The sequence below is a fragment of the Furipterus horrens genome, unplaced genomic scaffold (assembly GCF_987537825.1).
Source record: "Furipterus horrens unplaced genomic scaffold, mFurHor1.1.pri manual_scaffold_7, whole genome shotgun sequence".
Lineage (NCBI taxonomy): Eukaryota > Metazoa > Chordata > Mammalia > Chiroptera > Furipteridae > Furipterus > Furipterus horrens.
The window spans coordinates 64,031,147-64,048,283 of NW_028327177.1; the positions used below are offsets into that span (position 1 = coordinate 64,031,147).

Genomic DNA, 17,137 nt, shown 5'->3' on the forward strand with positions numbered 1-17,137 from the left:
AGAAAATCCGGAGCCGGAGTCCCTAAGGCGGTTTGACGTTATAGTCAACACCGGCAACTCCTGCGGCGCACCTGAAGCCAAGCTGTATCGACTCCGTCTTTCCCTTGGACCCTTCAGCTGCGAAGAGAGGGGGGGTCTGCTGCCTGGGCAACAGCAGACCCTCCATATTATCCTGCCCAGGCTCTGTAGCTTCAGCGTCATCGCATGATGTCGATTCAACACGGGAGGAGACAGATACCATGTCACTCCCGAGTCGGACTGCACAGCCATTCTCGGCGGTGCAGATAGACTCTTAGGAAGCTACACCATCGTCTCTCGAGACGGACGGCTGCCGACGACGGAATAAAGGTATAAGACTTCCACAAATAATACTTTAAAATACTACTGAAAGACGAATGAACACTTCTTCAAATGGAAATATATTCTTGGATAGATAGACTTAGTATAATAAAAATTTAAAGTTCCTTAAGTTGTTTATGGATATAATGTTTAATTTTACAGTTAAAAGTTTTTTTAAACAAAAGTAGGCAAGCTAGTTTTAAAGTTCATATGGAAAAATATACATCTTAGAACAACCACAAAAGATTGTAAAAGAAGCAGAATTAAAATATTATTATTAAGTAACCATATTTAAAACACTGAAAGGATAGTCACAACAATGGAACAAAAGAAAAAGTTCAGAAATAAGCCTAAATCCAAAAGAGAATATGGTAAATTTATTATCTCAGTTCAGTGGGAAGAAAAGCAATATAGGATGGTGAAACAGCTGCATATCTGTGTTAACGAACAAAAAATAAAGTGAAATCCATATGTCACACCATCTATTGGGATAAATTCCCAATGAATAAGAAATTGAAACATTTTTAAATGAAACCATGAAAGTTCTGAGTGGAAACATGAAAGATTTTCATTTTACGTTGGTGTGAGATTAGACCATATTGTGACAGCAAACCCAGTGACCATAAAGAAGAGATTTGTAAATTAAGCTACATTTAAAAAAAATGTTTGTGTGTCAGAAGACACACATAATTGTTAGGGAGGGTTGGGCTAGTCTCTAAAGAGTTACTGGAAATTGTTTAAGGAAAAAAATAAACAAAAAACCAATAACCTAACGGGTGAGTTGACCAGGCATATAAACTGTTCAGAGCAAAGGCAATACAAATGTTTCTTAATATGAACAGATGCTCAGTCTTATTCATTAAAAGAGAAAAATCAGTTAAAACCATAAAACTATTTTTTACCCCTAATCAGTTAACCCAAAAGTGTGATAACACCTCAGTTGGAGAAACTGGGGAAACACGGAAACATACTCTTGGTTGGATGTTAAATGCATGTTATACCTACAGAAGTCAATTTAGCAGTGTCTATCTCAATTACAGTTGCATTTTAAAAATTATGTATAATATAGTTGCATAAAATTCTTTTTTGTAATTTTAAGTTTGGGAAGGAAATCATTTAAGGACTCCTAGTAAGAGAATATTTAATGTCTTCAGGTTTTACCTTAATTTATTGTAAAAAGTGTTTTAAAACTGGTTTTTCTTTTTCTTTTCTTCATAGCCTGAACCTCCAAAGAAACCATCTAATTGGAGAAGAAAACATGAGGAATTCATTGCCACCATAAGAGCAGCTAAAGGCCTTGATCAGGCCCTGAAGGAGGGGGGCAAGCTTCCTCCTCCTCCTCCACCATCTTATGATCCTGGTATATGGAATGTTGTTGATAGTAATATTCATGTGGGGAGAAAATAGTGATAGAATTTTAATAAATTTTAAGTTGCTATTAAACTTAATTCATAATGATGGAACATGATGAAGCATGATCTTTAAAGTCTTCATTACAAAATAAGCGGTAATAAGCATTAAGGCTTATTAAGACACATCAGTGTTAAACACAGAAATGCAGTATCTTTTTGTCTCAATACTTTTAATTAAAGCATTATAATATTTTAAACTATTATAACTTAAATATTAGTATTCTAGGAAATATTTTAGTCATGCTCACTCTGAATAGAAATTTAGTCATTCAGTAAGATGTAGATATGTTGCCTAGTTCCTTGGAATCTTCTCATCTGGGAAGGAAAAAGATTCATAATATTGCTTCAAAAATGTACAATTCATGTGAGGAAATTACCATATACACTGATATATCTAAATTATGCCCTAAATACACGTATTATTTTATTTTCTTCATTGCGTAGGTAAAAGTTGCTTGTTATTGTTAACAAAAGCAAGGCAGGATGCTAGCAACCCCATTTGAGATATTAAGATACTAAAAGATTTAAAATAGCACAGTTAACATTTTAACATTGGTTATTAGCATAGCATGAAGAGGTAGTATTTTAATATAACAAGTTAGCTACATGAAAATTGTATTAGTATTCTACATCGGAATTTATTTCTTAGTGAAGAGAAATTTCTTAAGAAAATCTAGATATAATCAATTTTAACATTTTATTGCAGAGAAGAACTCAACCAACCTATTTTGTAAGGACCAGAGAGTAAATCTTAGGCTTTACAAGCCACAGAGTCTCTCTTTGGCAACTACCCAGCTCTGTTGGCACTGATACAAGAAATCAGCCATAGACAATATGTAAATAGATGGGTATGGCTGTGTTCTAATAACACTTTATCAAAACAAGCAGCAGGTAGTTTGGATTTGGCCCAAGGGCCCTAGCTTGCCAACCTATGTTGTAGAATAATTAACTTTAAGGCTAGGAGTGTTTCTGGGTTGACCCAGCTGGCTTTGGATCTCTTCTTCTTTTTTTAAAATCTAGTTTATTGATTATGTTGTCACAGTGATCCCAATTTTTTCCCCATTGCTCCCCTCTTCCTGTACCCCCCTTTCCCCAGCAATTCCACTGCCCTTAATTCATGTCCATGGGTCATGCATATAAGTTCTTTGGCTTCACCCTTTCCTAAATTATTCTTAACTCCCCCCTGTCTATTTTGTACCAACCAATTATGCTTCTTAGTCCCTGCACCATTTCCCCATTTCTCCCCCTTCCCCCTCCCAGCTGCTGACCCTCCAAATGATTCCTATACCTACGATTCTGTTCCTATTCTGGTATGTTTAGTTGGGTTTTGTTTTTATTTTTTTAGATTCAGTTGTTGATAGTTGTGAGTTTGTCATTTTAATGTTCATAGTTTTGATCTTCTTTTTCTTCCCTTTAACATTATATATAATAATGGCTTGGTGATAATGAACACTTTTTTTTTTTCAACTTGTGTATTTTTATTTAAAGTGCTTCTCTTTAAACAGGATAGAATTGATTCTTTTTTTTCCCCCTTAGCTCCAACGACCCAGCACCCCCCTCCCCCCAGCAATCCCACCCCCCTTAGTTCATGTCCATGGGTCATGCATACACGTTCTTTGGCTTCACCATTTCCTATATTATCTTTTTTAAATTAATTAATTAATTTTTTATAGCAATAAAAAATAGCAATCCCCCTCTCAGACTTAAGACCCTTTATAATCTTATAAAGGACAATGAGCGAAGGTCTCATGCACCTCTAGCTGCTTCAAGCTGGGCGTGGTCGTAGTCCTACCTACCCTTGGGTCCAGAAATCCTTAGTAAGAGTGGGGGTGTGGAGGGGAGGGTGGCCTTCCCTCATGGGGAAGGATCTTGCAGACTCCAAGTCAGTTGGCAGTCCCCGGACAACGGCATGCTTGGTTTAACAGACTGGCATCCTTATTGTAGCCTGGGGCCAACAGATTTGGCAAAAGGGTTAAAAGACATCATTAAATCCATAACCACTAGATGAGAAAAGGCAGGGATTCATTTTTCAATGTCCCACATGGGAGAAAAAAGGGCTTCTTTGTAGGAATGTGTGCCAGGCACGTCACACCTGTCCAAAACCTTTTTGCCCACTATACTTAGTTTGGCCTGAGGGGAATATTTTAGGTTGCCCCCCTTTCAGACCTCTGGGCCCTTTCTGTCCAGGTCATTAGGATAGTAAAGAGAAACCAGTTTTAAAGTGAGCCCACAGACCACCCCATTCTTCACCAACCCAGCCGCTTAGTTCAACCAAACCATTGAGTCTCAGGAGGCAGAGATGCAGACAGGATTAAGTGAGGCCTATACATACAGACAATCACTCAGGTGCAGTAATGAGATCATAGGCTTATGCCCTTTGAAAACCGAAAACATGTTAATTTATGCAACATAACCCACAAACCAGTCTCTAAATCTGCAAGACTGTCTTATTGGAAAGACATCCAGTTGCAAGGCATTTGACATTCTTCTTGCCTATGAATTAAGCATCTATGATGATGCCACAGACCTAGTTTAACTTTCAAATGAAAAGAAACTTTAAAGACAGTTAGCTGCACTACTTTATAGTCTACCACTAAGCATTGTGATTTTCCCTGAATCATGATTTTTCTCCTTAAGATTACCCTCCTTGTCATTAAAGAGACTGCATTAAATCCAGTTTTAATTTATCCTGTTCATTTGCATAAACACAACAAGAGCAGCAAATGATCACTTATGATCTTTAAGTCTGCTTTGCTGGAACTTACACAAGGATCCTTTAAGGGCAACTTTCAGTCTGCCCTTCATGGCACAGGACCTGAGCCACATACCTGCCATTCAGTCTTGCCTGTAAACACCTGTCTTATCCAAGTCTTTCAGGTTTTCCATTGTGCCTTAAGGTCCCTTCTAGCCAACTTTCAGGAAAGCAACCTTTGTTCCTTCCCTAGAGAGATTGCCATGGACCACACAGCCAACCAAGGTACCAGGCCTTTTTTCTCATGGGCTTTTATTACCTTCAAAAGTCAATCATAGTTCCTTGGGGCTTTTTGATAACAACCAGAGCCCAAGCATGCCTCCTTTTGGCATGACATTGCAGTCAAAGTCTTGGTCAACAAAACCTCTATTAGCAACTGATTTTATTAGTTTTATGCAAAGACCTTATGTCATTACTTACTTTTTCAGAATGCCAAATTCTGGAGGGATCAGGTGGGGAGAAAAATATACAGTATGAAGGAAAATCCTTGTCCTTCTAATATTCACTAAAATTGCATTTCCATACTTTACGTTACCTTTCTTCACTTTCCTACATGTGAGGGTTTTTTTGGGGGAGGGGAGTTGCTGGCTCAGTTATTAATTTATTTTGCTTTAACTTTTTCCCCCCACTAAAAATGTTAGTTTGTTTTTCTATTATAGTTGTCCCACCTTTTTCCCTATTGCTTCACCGCGCCCTTCCACCTCTTCTCCGACAGTCAGTCCCCACCCAGTTGTCCATGTCCATGGGTCATTTATACCAGTTCATTGCGTAGAACCTTCCCATTCCTACCCCCTTCTCTCCATCCCCTGTCACACCTTGTCACTGTTAGTCTACTCCTTGTTTACATACCTCCGGTTCAATATTGCTTGCTTGTTTGTGTTATTCATTAGTCTCCTGTATTAGATGATAACATATGGTATTTTTCATTCATTGCACGGCTTATTTCGCTAAGCATAATTCTCTCCAGTTCCAACCATGTTGTTGCAAATGGTAGCAGTTCCTTCTTTCTGCTACATAGTACTCCCCTGTGTAAATGTACCAGTTTTCTGATCCACTTATCTCGAGATGGGCACTTAGGTTGTTTCCAGCACTTGGCTATTATAAATAGTGCTGCTATGAACATAGGGGTGCATAGGTTCTTTTGAATTGGTGTTTCTGGATTTTATGGATATAATCCTAGCAATGGAATTGCTGGATCAAAAGGCAGTTCCATTTTTATTTTTTTGAGGAAATTCTATACTGTTTTCCATAGTGGCTGCACCAGTCTCCATACCCACCAATAGTGCACTAGGGTTCCTTTTTCTCCACATCCTCGCAAGCACATGTTTCTTGATTTGTTGATGATGGCCATTCTGACTGGTGTGAAGTGGTATCTCATTGTGGTTTTTATTTGCATTTCTCTGGTGGCTAGTGATGTTGAGCATTCTTTCATAAGTCTATAGACTGTCTGTGGGTCCTCTTTGGAAAAGTGTTTTTTAAGGTCCTTTGCCCATGTTTTAATTGGATTGTTTATCTTCTTGGTGTTGAGTCGTATAAGTTCTTTATATATTTTGGAGATCAGTCCCTTGTCTGAGGTATCATTGGCAAATATATTTTCCCATAAGGATGGTTCCCTTTTCATCTTGCTGATGTTTTCTTTTGCTGAGCAGAAACTCTTTAGTTTGATGTAGTCCCATTTGTTTATTTTTTCCTTTATTTCACTTGCCTTAGGAGATATATCAGTGAAAATATTGCTATGTGAGATATCTGAAATTTTTCTGCCTATGTTTTCCTCTAGGAATTTTATGGTGTCATAGCTTACATTTACATCTTTGATCCATCTTGAGTTTATTCTGGTGTGTGGTGAAGTTGGTCTAGTTTCATTTTTTTGCATGTCCCTGTTCAGTTCTGCCAACACCATTTGTTGAAGAGGGTCTTTTCACTCCATTTTATGTTCCTTCCTCCTTTGTCAAATATTAGTTGACCATATATACCTGGGTTTATTTCTGGGCTCTCTAGTCTGTTCCATTGATCTGTATGTCTGTTCTTATGCCAGTACCAGACTGTTTTGATTACTGTGGCCTTATTAGTATAGTTTGATATCAGGTAATGTGATTCTGCCTACTGTGTTCTTCCTCAAGATTCCTGTGGCTATTCGGGCTCTTTTTTGGTTCTATGTAAAATTTTGAAGTATTTGTTCTAAGTCTGTGAAATATGTCATTGGTATTTTAATAGGGATTGCATTGACTCTATAAATTGCTTTGGGTAGTATGTACATTTTAATGATGTTGATTCTTCCCTTCCATGAACATGGTATATACTTCCCTTTATTTATATCTTCCTTAATTTTTTTGTTCAGTGTTATGTAGTTTTCTGAGCACAGGTCTTTTACCCCCTTGGTTAAGTTTATTCCTAGGTATTTTATTTTTCTTGTTGCTATAGTAAATGGGATTTTTTTTTTCTAGTTTCTATCTCAGATATTTTATTGTTGGTGTACAGAAATGGCTTCGATTTCTGAATATTGACTTTGTGCCCTGCTATTTTGCCCAATTCACTTATTAGGTCAAGTAGTTTTTTCACGGAATCCATAGGGTTTTCTATGTACACTATCATATCATCTGCAAATAATGACAGCTTTACTTCTTCTTTCCCAATTTGGATGCCTTTTATTTCTTTCTCTTGTCTGATTGCTTTGGCCAGAACTTCCAAGACTGTGTTGAATAGGAGTGCAGAGAGTGGACATCCTTGTCTTGTTCTTGATCTCAGGGAGAATGATCTCAGTGTTCGCCCTTCAGGTTTCTCATATATGGCCTTTATTAAGTTTAGGTATGCTCCCTGTATTCCTGTTTTGCTGAGTGTTTTAATCATAAATGGGTTTTGTAATTTATCAAATCCTTTTTCAGCATCTATTGATTTGATCATGTGGTTTTTGTCTTTCATTTTGTTTATGTGGTGTATTGTGTTTATTGATTTGCGAATATTAAACCATCCTTGCATCCCTGGGATGAATCCCACTTGATCGCGGTGTGTGATCTTTCTCATGTGTTGCTGGATCCTGTTTTTCAATATTTTGTTGAGGATTTTAGCATTTATGTTCATCAGCAATATTGGCCTAGAGTTTTCTTTCTTTCTTGTGTCTTGACCTGGTTTTGAAATTAGAGTAATACTGGCTTCATAGAAAGAGTTTGGGAGTCTTCCTCTTCTTGGATTTTTTTGAATAGTCTGAGAAGGATAGGAGTTAGTTATTTCCTAAATGTTTTGTAAAATTCAGCTGTAAAGCCATCCGGTCCAGGGTTTTTTTGTGCCGTATGTTTTTTGATTACTGCTTCAATTTCACTAGTTGTCATTGGTCTGTTCAGGCTTTCTTCTTCTTCTTGATTCGGTTTTGGAAATTTGTCCATTTCATCTAGGTTGTCAAATTTCTCGTGATACAGTTGTTCGTAATAATTTCTTACAATCCTTTGTATTTCTGTGGTATCGATTGTGATTTCTCCTCTTTCATTTCTGATTTTATTTATTTGGGTCGTCTCTTATTTCTTGATGAGCCTGGTTAAAGGCTTGTTGATTTTGTTTGTCTTTTCAAAGAACCTGCTCCTAGTTTTATTGATCTTTTGAAATCTTTGTTTAGTCTTTATCTCATTTAATTCTGCTCTGATCTTGATAATTTCCTTCCTTCTACTTGCTCTGGGTTTTGTTTGTTGTTATTCCTCTAGTTCTTGTAGCTATAGTGTTAAGTTTTTTATTAGAGATTCTTCTATCCTTTTTAGGTAGGCCTGTCTTGCTATGAACTTTCCTCTCAGGGCTGCTTTCGCTGTATCCCATAGGTTTTGGGCTGTTATGTGTTCATTATCATTTGTGTCTAGAAATTTTTTAATTCTTCTTTGATGTCATTGTTTACCCATTCTTTATTTGATAGCATGTTATTCATTCTCCATGAGTTTGAATGTTTTTGAATTTATTCCTTGAAGTTCATTTCCAGTTTCAAGCAATTGGGATCTTAGAAGATGCTTGATATAATTTCAGTTTTCTTGAATTTGTTGAGGCTTGTTTTTTGTCCTACCATGTAGTCTAGCTTTGATAATATTCCATGTGCACTTGAGAAGAATGTATATTTTGCTCCTTTGGGGTGAAAAGTTCTATATATATTGACTAAGTACATTTGATCTAGAGTATTGTTCAGTGCATCAATATCTTTGTTGTTTCCTTGCTTCAAGGATCTATCCATTGTTGACAATGGAGTGTTAAAGACCCCTACTTATGAGTGTGTTGCTGTCTATGTCTTTCATGAAGTTTTTCAAAAATTTTCTTACATATTTGGGAGCTCCTCTGTTGGGTGCATATATGTTTACAACGGTTTTATCTTCTTGATGGATTTTTCCCTTTAGTATTATGAAATGTCCTTTGTCTCTTTTTATGGCCTTTGCTGTAAAATCTGTTCTGTCTGATGTCAGTATTGCTACCCCAGCTTTTCTTTCATGTCATTTGCTTGAAATATATTTTTCCATCCCTTCACTTTCAGTCTGTGTAGGTCGTTTGTTCTAAGGTGGATCTCTTGTAGACAGCATATATGTGGGTCATGCTTTCTAATCCATTCAGCTACCCTGTGTCTTTTGATTGGTGCATTTAATCCATTTAAGTTTCAGGTTATTATTGATAGGTACTTATTCATTGTCATTTTCCCCCTTTGTACTTGTATTCCTCTCTGTCATTCTCTGTTTCTGCATCTTCTTAAAGCATTCCCTTTAGCATCTCTTTCAATACAGGTTTGGTGGAGATGTATTCTTTTAGACTTCTTTTGTCTGGGAAACTCTGTTTTTTACTTCCATTTTGAATGAAAGCCTTGCTGGGTAGAGTAGTCTTGGTTGAAGGCCTTTGTTTTTCATTACTTGGAATATTTTTTGTCATTTCCTTATGGCTTTTAGTGTTTCTGTTGAGAAATATGATGCTAGCCTTATTGGAGCTCCCTTGTATTTATTAGCTGTTTCTGTCTTGCTGCTTTTAGGATTTTCTCTTTGTCTTTCAATGTTGCCATTTTTATAATGGTGTGTGTTGAAGTGGACCTGTTGGGGTTCATCTTCACTGGGACCCTCTGTGCTTCCTGGACTTGCGTGACTTTTTCTCTCATCAAATTAGGGAAGTTTTCTGTCATTAGTTTTTTCAAACAGGTTTTCTATCCCTTGGTCCTCTTCTTCTTCTTCTGCTATTCCTGTGATATGGATATTATTACGTTTCATGTTGTCCTGCAGCTCTCTTAAAACTTCTTCATTCTTTATCAGTCTTTCTTCATTTTGTTGCACTGTCTGGGAATTTTTTTCTACGTTTTCTTCCAGCTCGCTGATTTGATCTTCCACTTCCTCTAGCCTGCATTTAATTCCTTCTACTGTGTTCTTCAATGCAGAAATTGTATTCTTCATTTTCTCCTGGCTCTTATTGATAGCTTCTACGTCCTTTTTCATGCTGGTGTAATTCTCAGTAAGTTCCTTGTAGTTTACCTGGAGTTCTTTGCAGTTTTCTTTGGGTTCCCTGAATTCATTGAGCTTTCCTATAATCCATGTTTTGAATTCCATGTCTGATAGTTTGCTTACCTCTATTTCATTTAGCATTCTTTCTGGGGATTCCTCTTTTCCTTTCGATGGGGGTTTGTTTCTCTGTTTCCCCATTTTTGTGACCCTTCTCGTTTGTTGCTACTTCTTAGATTGATCTGCACTTCCTGGATCTGCCCTTGGTGGCCTCAGATCGTGTACCATTCTGGGCCTAGGCAGCATGTTGGAGACTACCTGTTATCTACTGTCTTTGTCTGTCTCCTTTAGTTGTTAACCTTCAATCTGTTATCAATGGTCAGGCTTAAGCACCAAGGGTGGGACAGATTAATTCCTGTAGGCAGGGCTTTTGCTTCCCCTCAGGCTTATGCCACTTGGAGGGGAATGGTCTGTCTGCAGCAAGGAGAATGAATCAGCACTGGGACCTGGCTGTCTGCCCCCAGTTCTCCCCTCAAAGCCACCACCCCAAACTTTCCCCAAGTGTCCCAGATATTCTCTGCCCTCCCTCTGCTTGAGTTCAAGTTAAGTGCGTGCCAAAATATTTTTGTATGTGATGCGCTTTAGAGCTCTCTTTCTCAAGCAGTTTCTTTCAGGCCTGCTTTTTGTTTTTCACAACTGGATGCTATTTTACTTTCCGCTCTGTTGCTGTAGGCTGGGAAGCCCCGCCGGGGATTTAGACCATGCTGTTCTCAGGGGGAACCCCTGGCTGCTGAGCGGTTTCTCAGTCCCTTCAGCTGCCACCTGTGGTAGTCCAGCCAGCTCTTTCATGTCTCCGCACTTCCTACCGGTCACGTTGTGATGAAGCGGCCTGTTCTGTCTCTCCATTGTTATAAGACTTCTTTCCAGCTCATGTTCAGTTGGTTATTCCAGATGATTTCTGTACAATTAAGCTGTAAGTCCAGATTGGTCCTGGGAGGAGGTTAGTGAGCTTCCACTTACTCCTCCGCCATCTTGGATCCTCTAGTGATAATGAACTGTTTTAGCTTTATCTTGTCTGGGAAGCACTCCATCTTCCCTTCCATTCTAAATGATAGCTTTGCTGGATAGAGTAATCTTGGTTGTAGGTCCTTGGTTTTCATCACATTGAATACTTCTTGCCAGTCCCTTCTTGCCTGCAAAGTTTTTTTTTGAGAAATCTGCTGATAGTATTATAGGCACCCCTTTGTAGGTAACTTTCTGGTTTTCTCTTGCTGCTTTTAAGATTCTCTCTGTATCTTGAACTTTTGGCATTTTAATTACAATGTGTCTTGGTGTGGACCTCTTTGGTTCTAGCTTGTTTGAGACTCTCCGTGCTTTCTGGACTTGTATGTATATTTCCTTCGCCAAATTTAAGAAGTTTTCCTTCATTATTTTTTCACATAAGCTTTCAATTTCTTGCTTTCCCTCTTCTCCTTCTGGCACCCCTATGATTCGGATGTTGGCACATTTAAAGTCATCCCAGATGTTACTAAGCCTCTCCTCATTTTTTTTTTTTTTTTTGTTTTTGTTTCCTCATTCTGTACTGGTTGACGTTTTTTTCTTCCTTATTTTCCAAATCATTGATTTGAACCCTGGTTTCCTGCCCTTCACCATTGGTTTTGTGTGGATTTTCCTTCGTTTCACTTAGTATAGCCTTCACTTCTTTCCTTATGCATTTGCCATACTCAAGCATATCTGTCAGGCCTGTGAGAATCTTTATCACCAGTATTTTGAATTCTGTGTCTGTTAGGTTGGCTATCTCCTTGTTGCTTAGTTTTCCCACTGGAACCTTGATTCATTCCCTCTTTTGGGCCATACTTCTCTGTCTCCTCATCTTGACAGGCTCCTGTGTTTGTTTACCTCTGTGTCTTAGGTAGAGCTGTTGCTCCTGTTACATTGTAAGGGGTGGAGCCTTAGGTATTCATCAACAGGGCAAATCGTTTCACCACGTTTTGGCACTGTATGTGAGGGAGGGGTCTGAGAGGGAACAATGCCACTTGCTCTGCACTTGCCCCTTTTCCAGGCACTTCTCCCACTATCATATGGGACTGGCAGCTCTAGCTGTTGCCCTGGCCATTGTTCCCAGAGTGGGTGGGTCTCCGGATGTTCTAGAACCTTGGAGGCCCTTTAAAGAAGCAGACTCTTCTGTGAGACCGGCAGTTTCTTCACCCGCTCCAACCCCCACTGGTTTGCACAGTCAGAAGCAATGAGGCTTGATTTTCTCTGACACTGGGACAGTGAGCTACTCAGTCTGCTTAGGAGCTGGGAACGCTCCCCAGATGTCCTTCTCCAGTTTTTAAAATGTGTGACTGTGCTCTCTGCTGGCCAGCCACTGCCATGGCCACCACGCCACGTCCTCTCCGCCTGGGCTCCGCCCCTCCTACCTATCTGGATGAGTATTTCTTCTTTATATCTTTCTTTGTTGGACTTCCATGCAGCTTAATTTTCTGGAACTTCTCATTGTCTCTAGTTTTGAGATAGTTGTATTCCTTCTTAGTTGTGGAGTGAGACCCAGCATGTTTGTCCAGGCCTCCATCTTGGCTGGAAGTCCTGGATCTCTTCTAATTCTTCCAAAATTTTACCCGTACAGTTGATTTTTCTCTGTTTTGGAGATGTTTGTTTACTGATTTGGGCTTTAGACAATTTTAAATCTCTTAGTCGTGACAAAACAACTCATTTGTTATTAGAAATTTTAGACCTACTCTAATTAGTGGTACAAATTTCTGAGCTTCAGATGAGTGTCCATGCCAAAGGGTAAACTCCCTCCCTCTCAAAACTAAACCTGTTGAAGTGACTTTTTTTTTGTACATTGCTAAATTTTTATATCCATGTCTTCTCAGCGCCTCAGTTGAAATCTTTTACATTGCTACAAAATTTGGTTCATTTTGTGATAATTTGGAGATTTAATTTTAAAAGAAATTTCATTTATTGTATACCTTGCATTTTATACTATTTTATCATGGAAGATTTACTCTTAATTTTGAATTAGTTATGTTAATGAGTTATATTGTTTTCACTTATTCCGTTTGTTGTGGTCTCTAAAAAATAAAACTTTATAAAGTTGATTAAATTATTTTATGAGTTTTCTAATACAAATAAAAGATTTTAACAGATGATCTCGAATTTTAAAATGTATTTTGAATATAATGTGTCATTACTACTTAACTAGTCTACCATACAAAAATATGTATATATGATTAAAATGGGGCATTATAGAGGCAAAAGAAATAACATTTTTCTTGTACTTACTCGTTTTTTGTATCAAGGATTTATCTTTTCTCCCTCAAATTTGATTCTAAGCTGGAAGAACACTGGAAGTTATTATATACTAGCAGACTTTTTGCTTAAATTTCTTTTACTAAATTTGGGTAAGTCAGGTTGGATGATTATAAGGAAATGAGATATTTTGTTTATCAAATGTTATTTATGCTTGTCTTTATATAAACATAATTATTTATGTCTCATTTCAAGTATTATGTTATTAAGTTGCTTCTTTTTTGCTTTAGATTATATTCAGTGTCCATATTGCCAGAGGAGATTTAATGAAAATGCTGCTGATAGACATATCAATTTCTGTAAAGAACAGGCAGCACGTATTAGTAATAAAGGCAAATTTTCAACTGATGCCAAAGGAAAAGCTACTTCTCGAACCCAGGTGAAATGTGCTACTTAATCATTTCTATAAACAGATGAGAAAATGACTTTTTCAAGTTTACTGTTTTGTGTTTATGTTTTGTGAAACATTTAAGTACAGTTTTCTCACCTGTTAAAATTTAGATATTACTGTTCAAGGATTTAGTAAGAAATTTGAATGGCTAGTTGAAAATAAATAATTAAAATTAATCAGTTTGAAATGGACTTGAGTTAGTAGAGACTTGAAAATATACAGATTTAAAAAAAGTATTAGGGAATAAATAAGAAAATAAGTAAAAATAGGGGAAGCACATGCACAGGAAACCAGAGGTGACACAGGAGTAAGAAAATGGCAGTAAAATCCTCTTCTGAAAATTATGTAGGTACTGAATATTTCCATGCTATATATGAGTGATGCACATGAAGGAATGAATGTAGCATCAAATCCAAACTGCTACTTTTAGCTTTTATTTCTTCATCTGTGAAGTGGTAATCTACATGAATATTATGAGACACAAGTGAAATAATGTCTGTGAAAGCACTTAGCACACCATTCACCATAAGGATTTGTTATATGAAATTGATTTTTACAATACTGTTGTTTTTCTTACAGCATATTGTTATACAAAAACTGAATGTCATACTTCGAAGCAAATTTCATTTTTTACAAAGCTTTCATTTGTAAATAATTTTTAGTACTGTAAGCCTAATAGACAGTAAATAAATCCATTTATCATATTAATAAAATATTGAATCAAAAGGCTCCATTAAATTTGGGGCCTCCTTGAGAGAATTATTTCACTGAGTTTTTGTTAATATTATTGGAAATAGAGCACATCTTCATAGTTAGAAAAGAACAGTGACTCCTTTAGAATAATTTCCAAAGCAGATGTCAAACAACACATATCTTTTAAATAAATAGTTAATAATGGCAATATGATTTTTTTGTTTTATTTTATTTCAAGAATAAATTAATAGAGGAAAGAAAATACAATAGAATGTGTGTATTCCAACAACTTGGTGACAAATTATTGATAAATGTAAAATCCAGGTATTTGATTTTCCCACCTTCCATTTTATCAGTGCTGATTCCATGTCCAGTCATCCTTCTTCTTTTTAGTCTAAACCCTTATTTTCTCATCTCTATCTATTCAAGAAGTTCTTATTGAGTACCCTCTTTGAATCAGACAATGTAGCAAGTACTGGGTCTATTAGTAAACTAAATGCAATACTTTTCTAAAGATGCTTAAATGCATCCTTGTCATATTTAGCAACTGGACTCTCACCAGCATTCAGTATTATCAGTCCTGAGCATTTTTAGTGTTTCACTGAATGGTCAGTTCAAATAGCACTTTCTGCCATTTTATGAGAAATGAATGGCCTTCATGTTCTTTAAGCTTTTCCAATTTCAGTAAAAAGTCTTGGTAAATATAAATATTTTACTGAGGAAATATTAGATTTGTGATCTGCATAAAAACACATGTAATAATCAGCACCTAATAAATACTTAATGAAATGAAAGAAATATATATTGACTATAAGTGTATTAAAATAAAATTATTTTATTATTCTGAATGAACTTATATGAAATTGTTGATAGCTAAAGTCATCCTGAAAGCCTTTATAATTGTAGAATTTCAACTAGATGTCGTAGAATAGATAAAATACAGCTTAGTAAGGAAGGAGTCAGAGTATCTAGGTCAGAGGAACAGCAACTTACTGAGAGGCAGGTGAATATGTTTTAAACAAGAGGCATTCATAGCATGAGTGTTCAGAAAGGAAACTAACTTGACTAGTTCTTGTAGAAAGTAATATGAAATATAGGAGACAGATAAGGTTGGACTAGGTTCTAGGTACCTCAGAAAACCTGACAATAAAATTGAGTAAAATGATAGGAGGTTTAATATAGAAAGCAGAAAAACAAAGGACCTTTTGAAAGGGATATTGCCTTTTTCTATTTGTAAGCAATTAACTTATAATAATAAATTATAATATGTATATAAAAATCTATAGTACCTTGTATGTACTGCTACCAGAGCCCTTCCTACCTGTGCTCCACCTATACTTGACCTCTCAGTATATAATATGCTACCCTTCATTTATGCTGATCATTTTGCTCTTTTTTGGTAGTTAGCAAAATATGAGTGTCACCAATTCAGTTTCTTAATTCAGTTTTATGGGCCCTATTTTTAGTAGATATGTCTGATATGTTGACAAGTCTTTGTTAGGTCTTGTTTTCTCTATCATTGTTTATTTTTAAATCTTCCCTTATGTCTTCATTGGTATTTTAGTGGGAGAGACATACTAACAGATGTCCTTATAAACCAGAAACACCTGTTAGGCTTTTAAAGAAATTGTTTTTATATGGCTTATCTCCAAAGTCTTCTCAGTCATTTGTTCATCTGACAGATAATTATTGAAGCTTTTCTATTTGCCATGTGCTTAAGAAATTTCAGCTTTTGGCATAATAGTTCCAAATGTGCATGGTATTTGAGCGTGTGTGTATGAGACACTTGTATCAAGATTTTTTTTTTTAAGGTCACATATTGAATTTCAGAGTTACAATATTTGACTTTAAAATTTTTGTTTAGCCAGCAGTGTTTTAGTAGTAGTGCTAGTACTGATTATTGGTTATAAAATATGGCTTGAATTTTGAAAATCAGGTTTAAAACCATTTTCACAAAGTCCTAGACAGTCTAAATGCATTAGGCTAAATCTCAAGTACATGCGCAAGCACAGTAATCACCTTATAGTTGAAGCATAGCTGAAACTAAGGTGGCATGAGTCTTAATTTGTTTTCGGTTGTTAAGTTGGGGTGTAACCCTAGGCAAGTGCATTTCTATCAGAGCAGGTGATTGATAAGATATTTTTGTATTGAGTATATGAGCAAAATTTGGCTCATAAGAGACAGTAAAATAGAATTAATACTGATATTCCTCTAGAGAATGGAGCAAAGATAAAAATAAAATAAGCCGATGTACTTTATCTTTTCTCTACCCATATCCATTCATCTGAGACATGGTCTGGTGAGGACAATGAAGCCAAACTTTGGCCCTGTCTCTTCACATCGGGGATATCCAAAAAGGAGCTATTGTAAAACTTGTCCTTACTGATATGTAATCTTAGGAATTTTTATCAGGAAATTTGGCTGGATTATACATATGAAATATGAAACCACACCCAGAAACAAGTAAAATCCTGGCCTTTAAAGGTACACCACCTAGTGAGCATCATTGGGTGTCTCTTATGTTTTTCTGTTAGTACTTGCTTGGCATTACCCCTGGCTGGTTTGGCTCAGTGGATTGAGCGTCGGCCTGCGAGCTAAGTGTCGCTGGTTCGATCTTCCAGTCAGGGCACATCAGAGAAGGAAAACTCTGACTCCAAAAAACCTCCGCTGCCTTGCGGCATACCTCTCCAGGGGAAAGGCTAAGGGAGTAAACCCCGACAGAAAATCCGGAGCCGGAGTCCCTAAGGCGGTTTGACGTTGTAGTCAACACCGGCAACTCCTGCGGCGCACCTGAAGC

The 17,137-nt window shown here is 36.9% G+C and overlaps 1 protein-coding gene across 2 annotated transcripts in view; it reads left to right on the top strand.

Annotated features, from left to right (window-relative positions):
- Positions 1-17,137, top strand: part of ZC2HC1A (zinc finger C2HC-type containing 1A) — a 57,211-nt gene that overhangs the window by 18,412 nt on the left and 21,662 nt on the right. For both annotated transcript variants that reach the window (XM_090282894.1, XM_090282895.1), the window contains exons 4-5: positions 1,558-1,699; positions 13,487-13,635. In XM_090282894.1, coding sequence (XP_090139020.1) covers positions 1,558-1,699; positions 13,487-13,635 — 291 coding nt within the window. The remainder of the gene's footprint in view (positions 1-1,557; positions 1,700-13,486; positions 13,636-17,137) is intronic.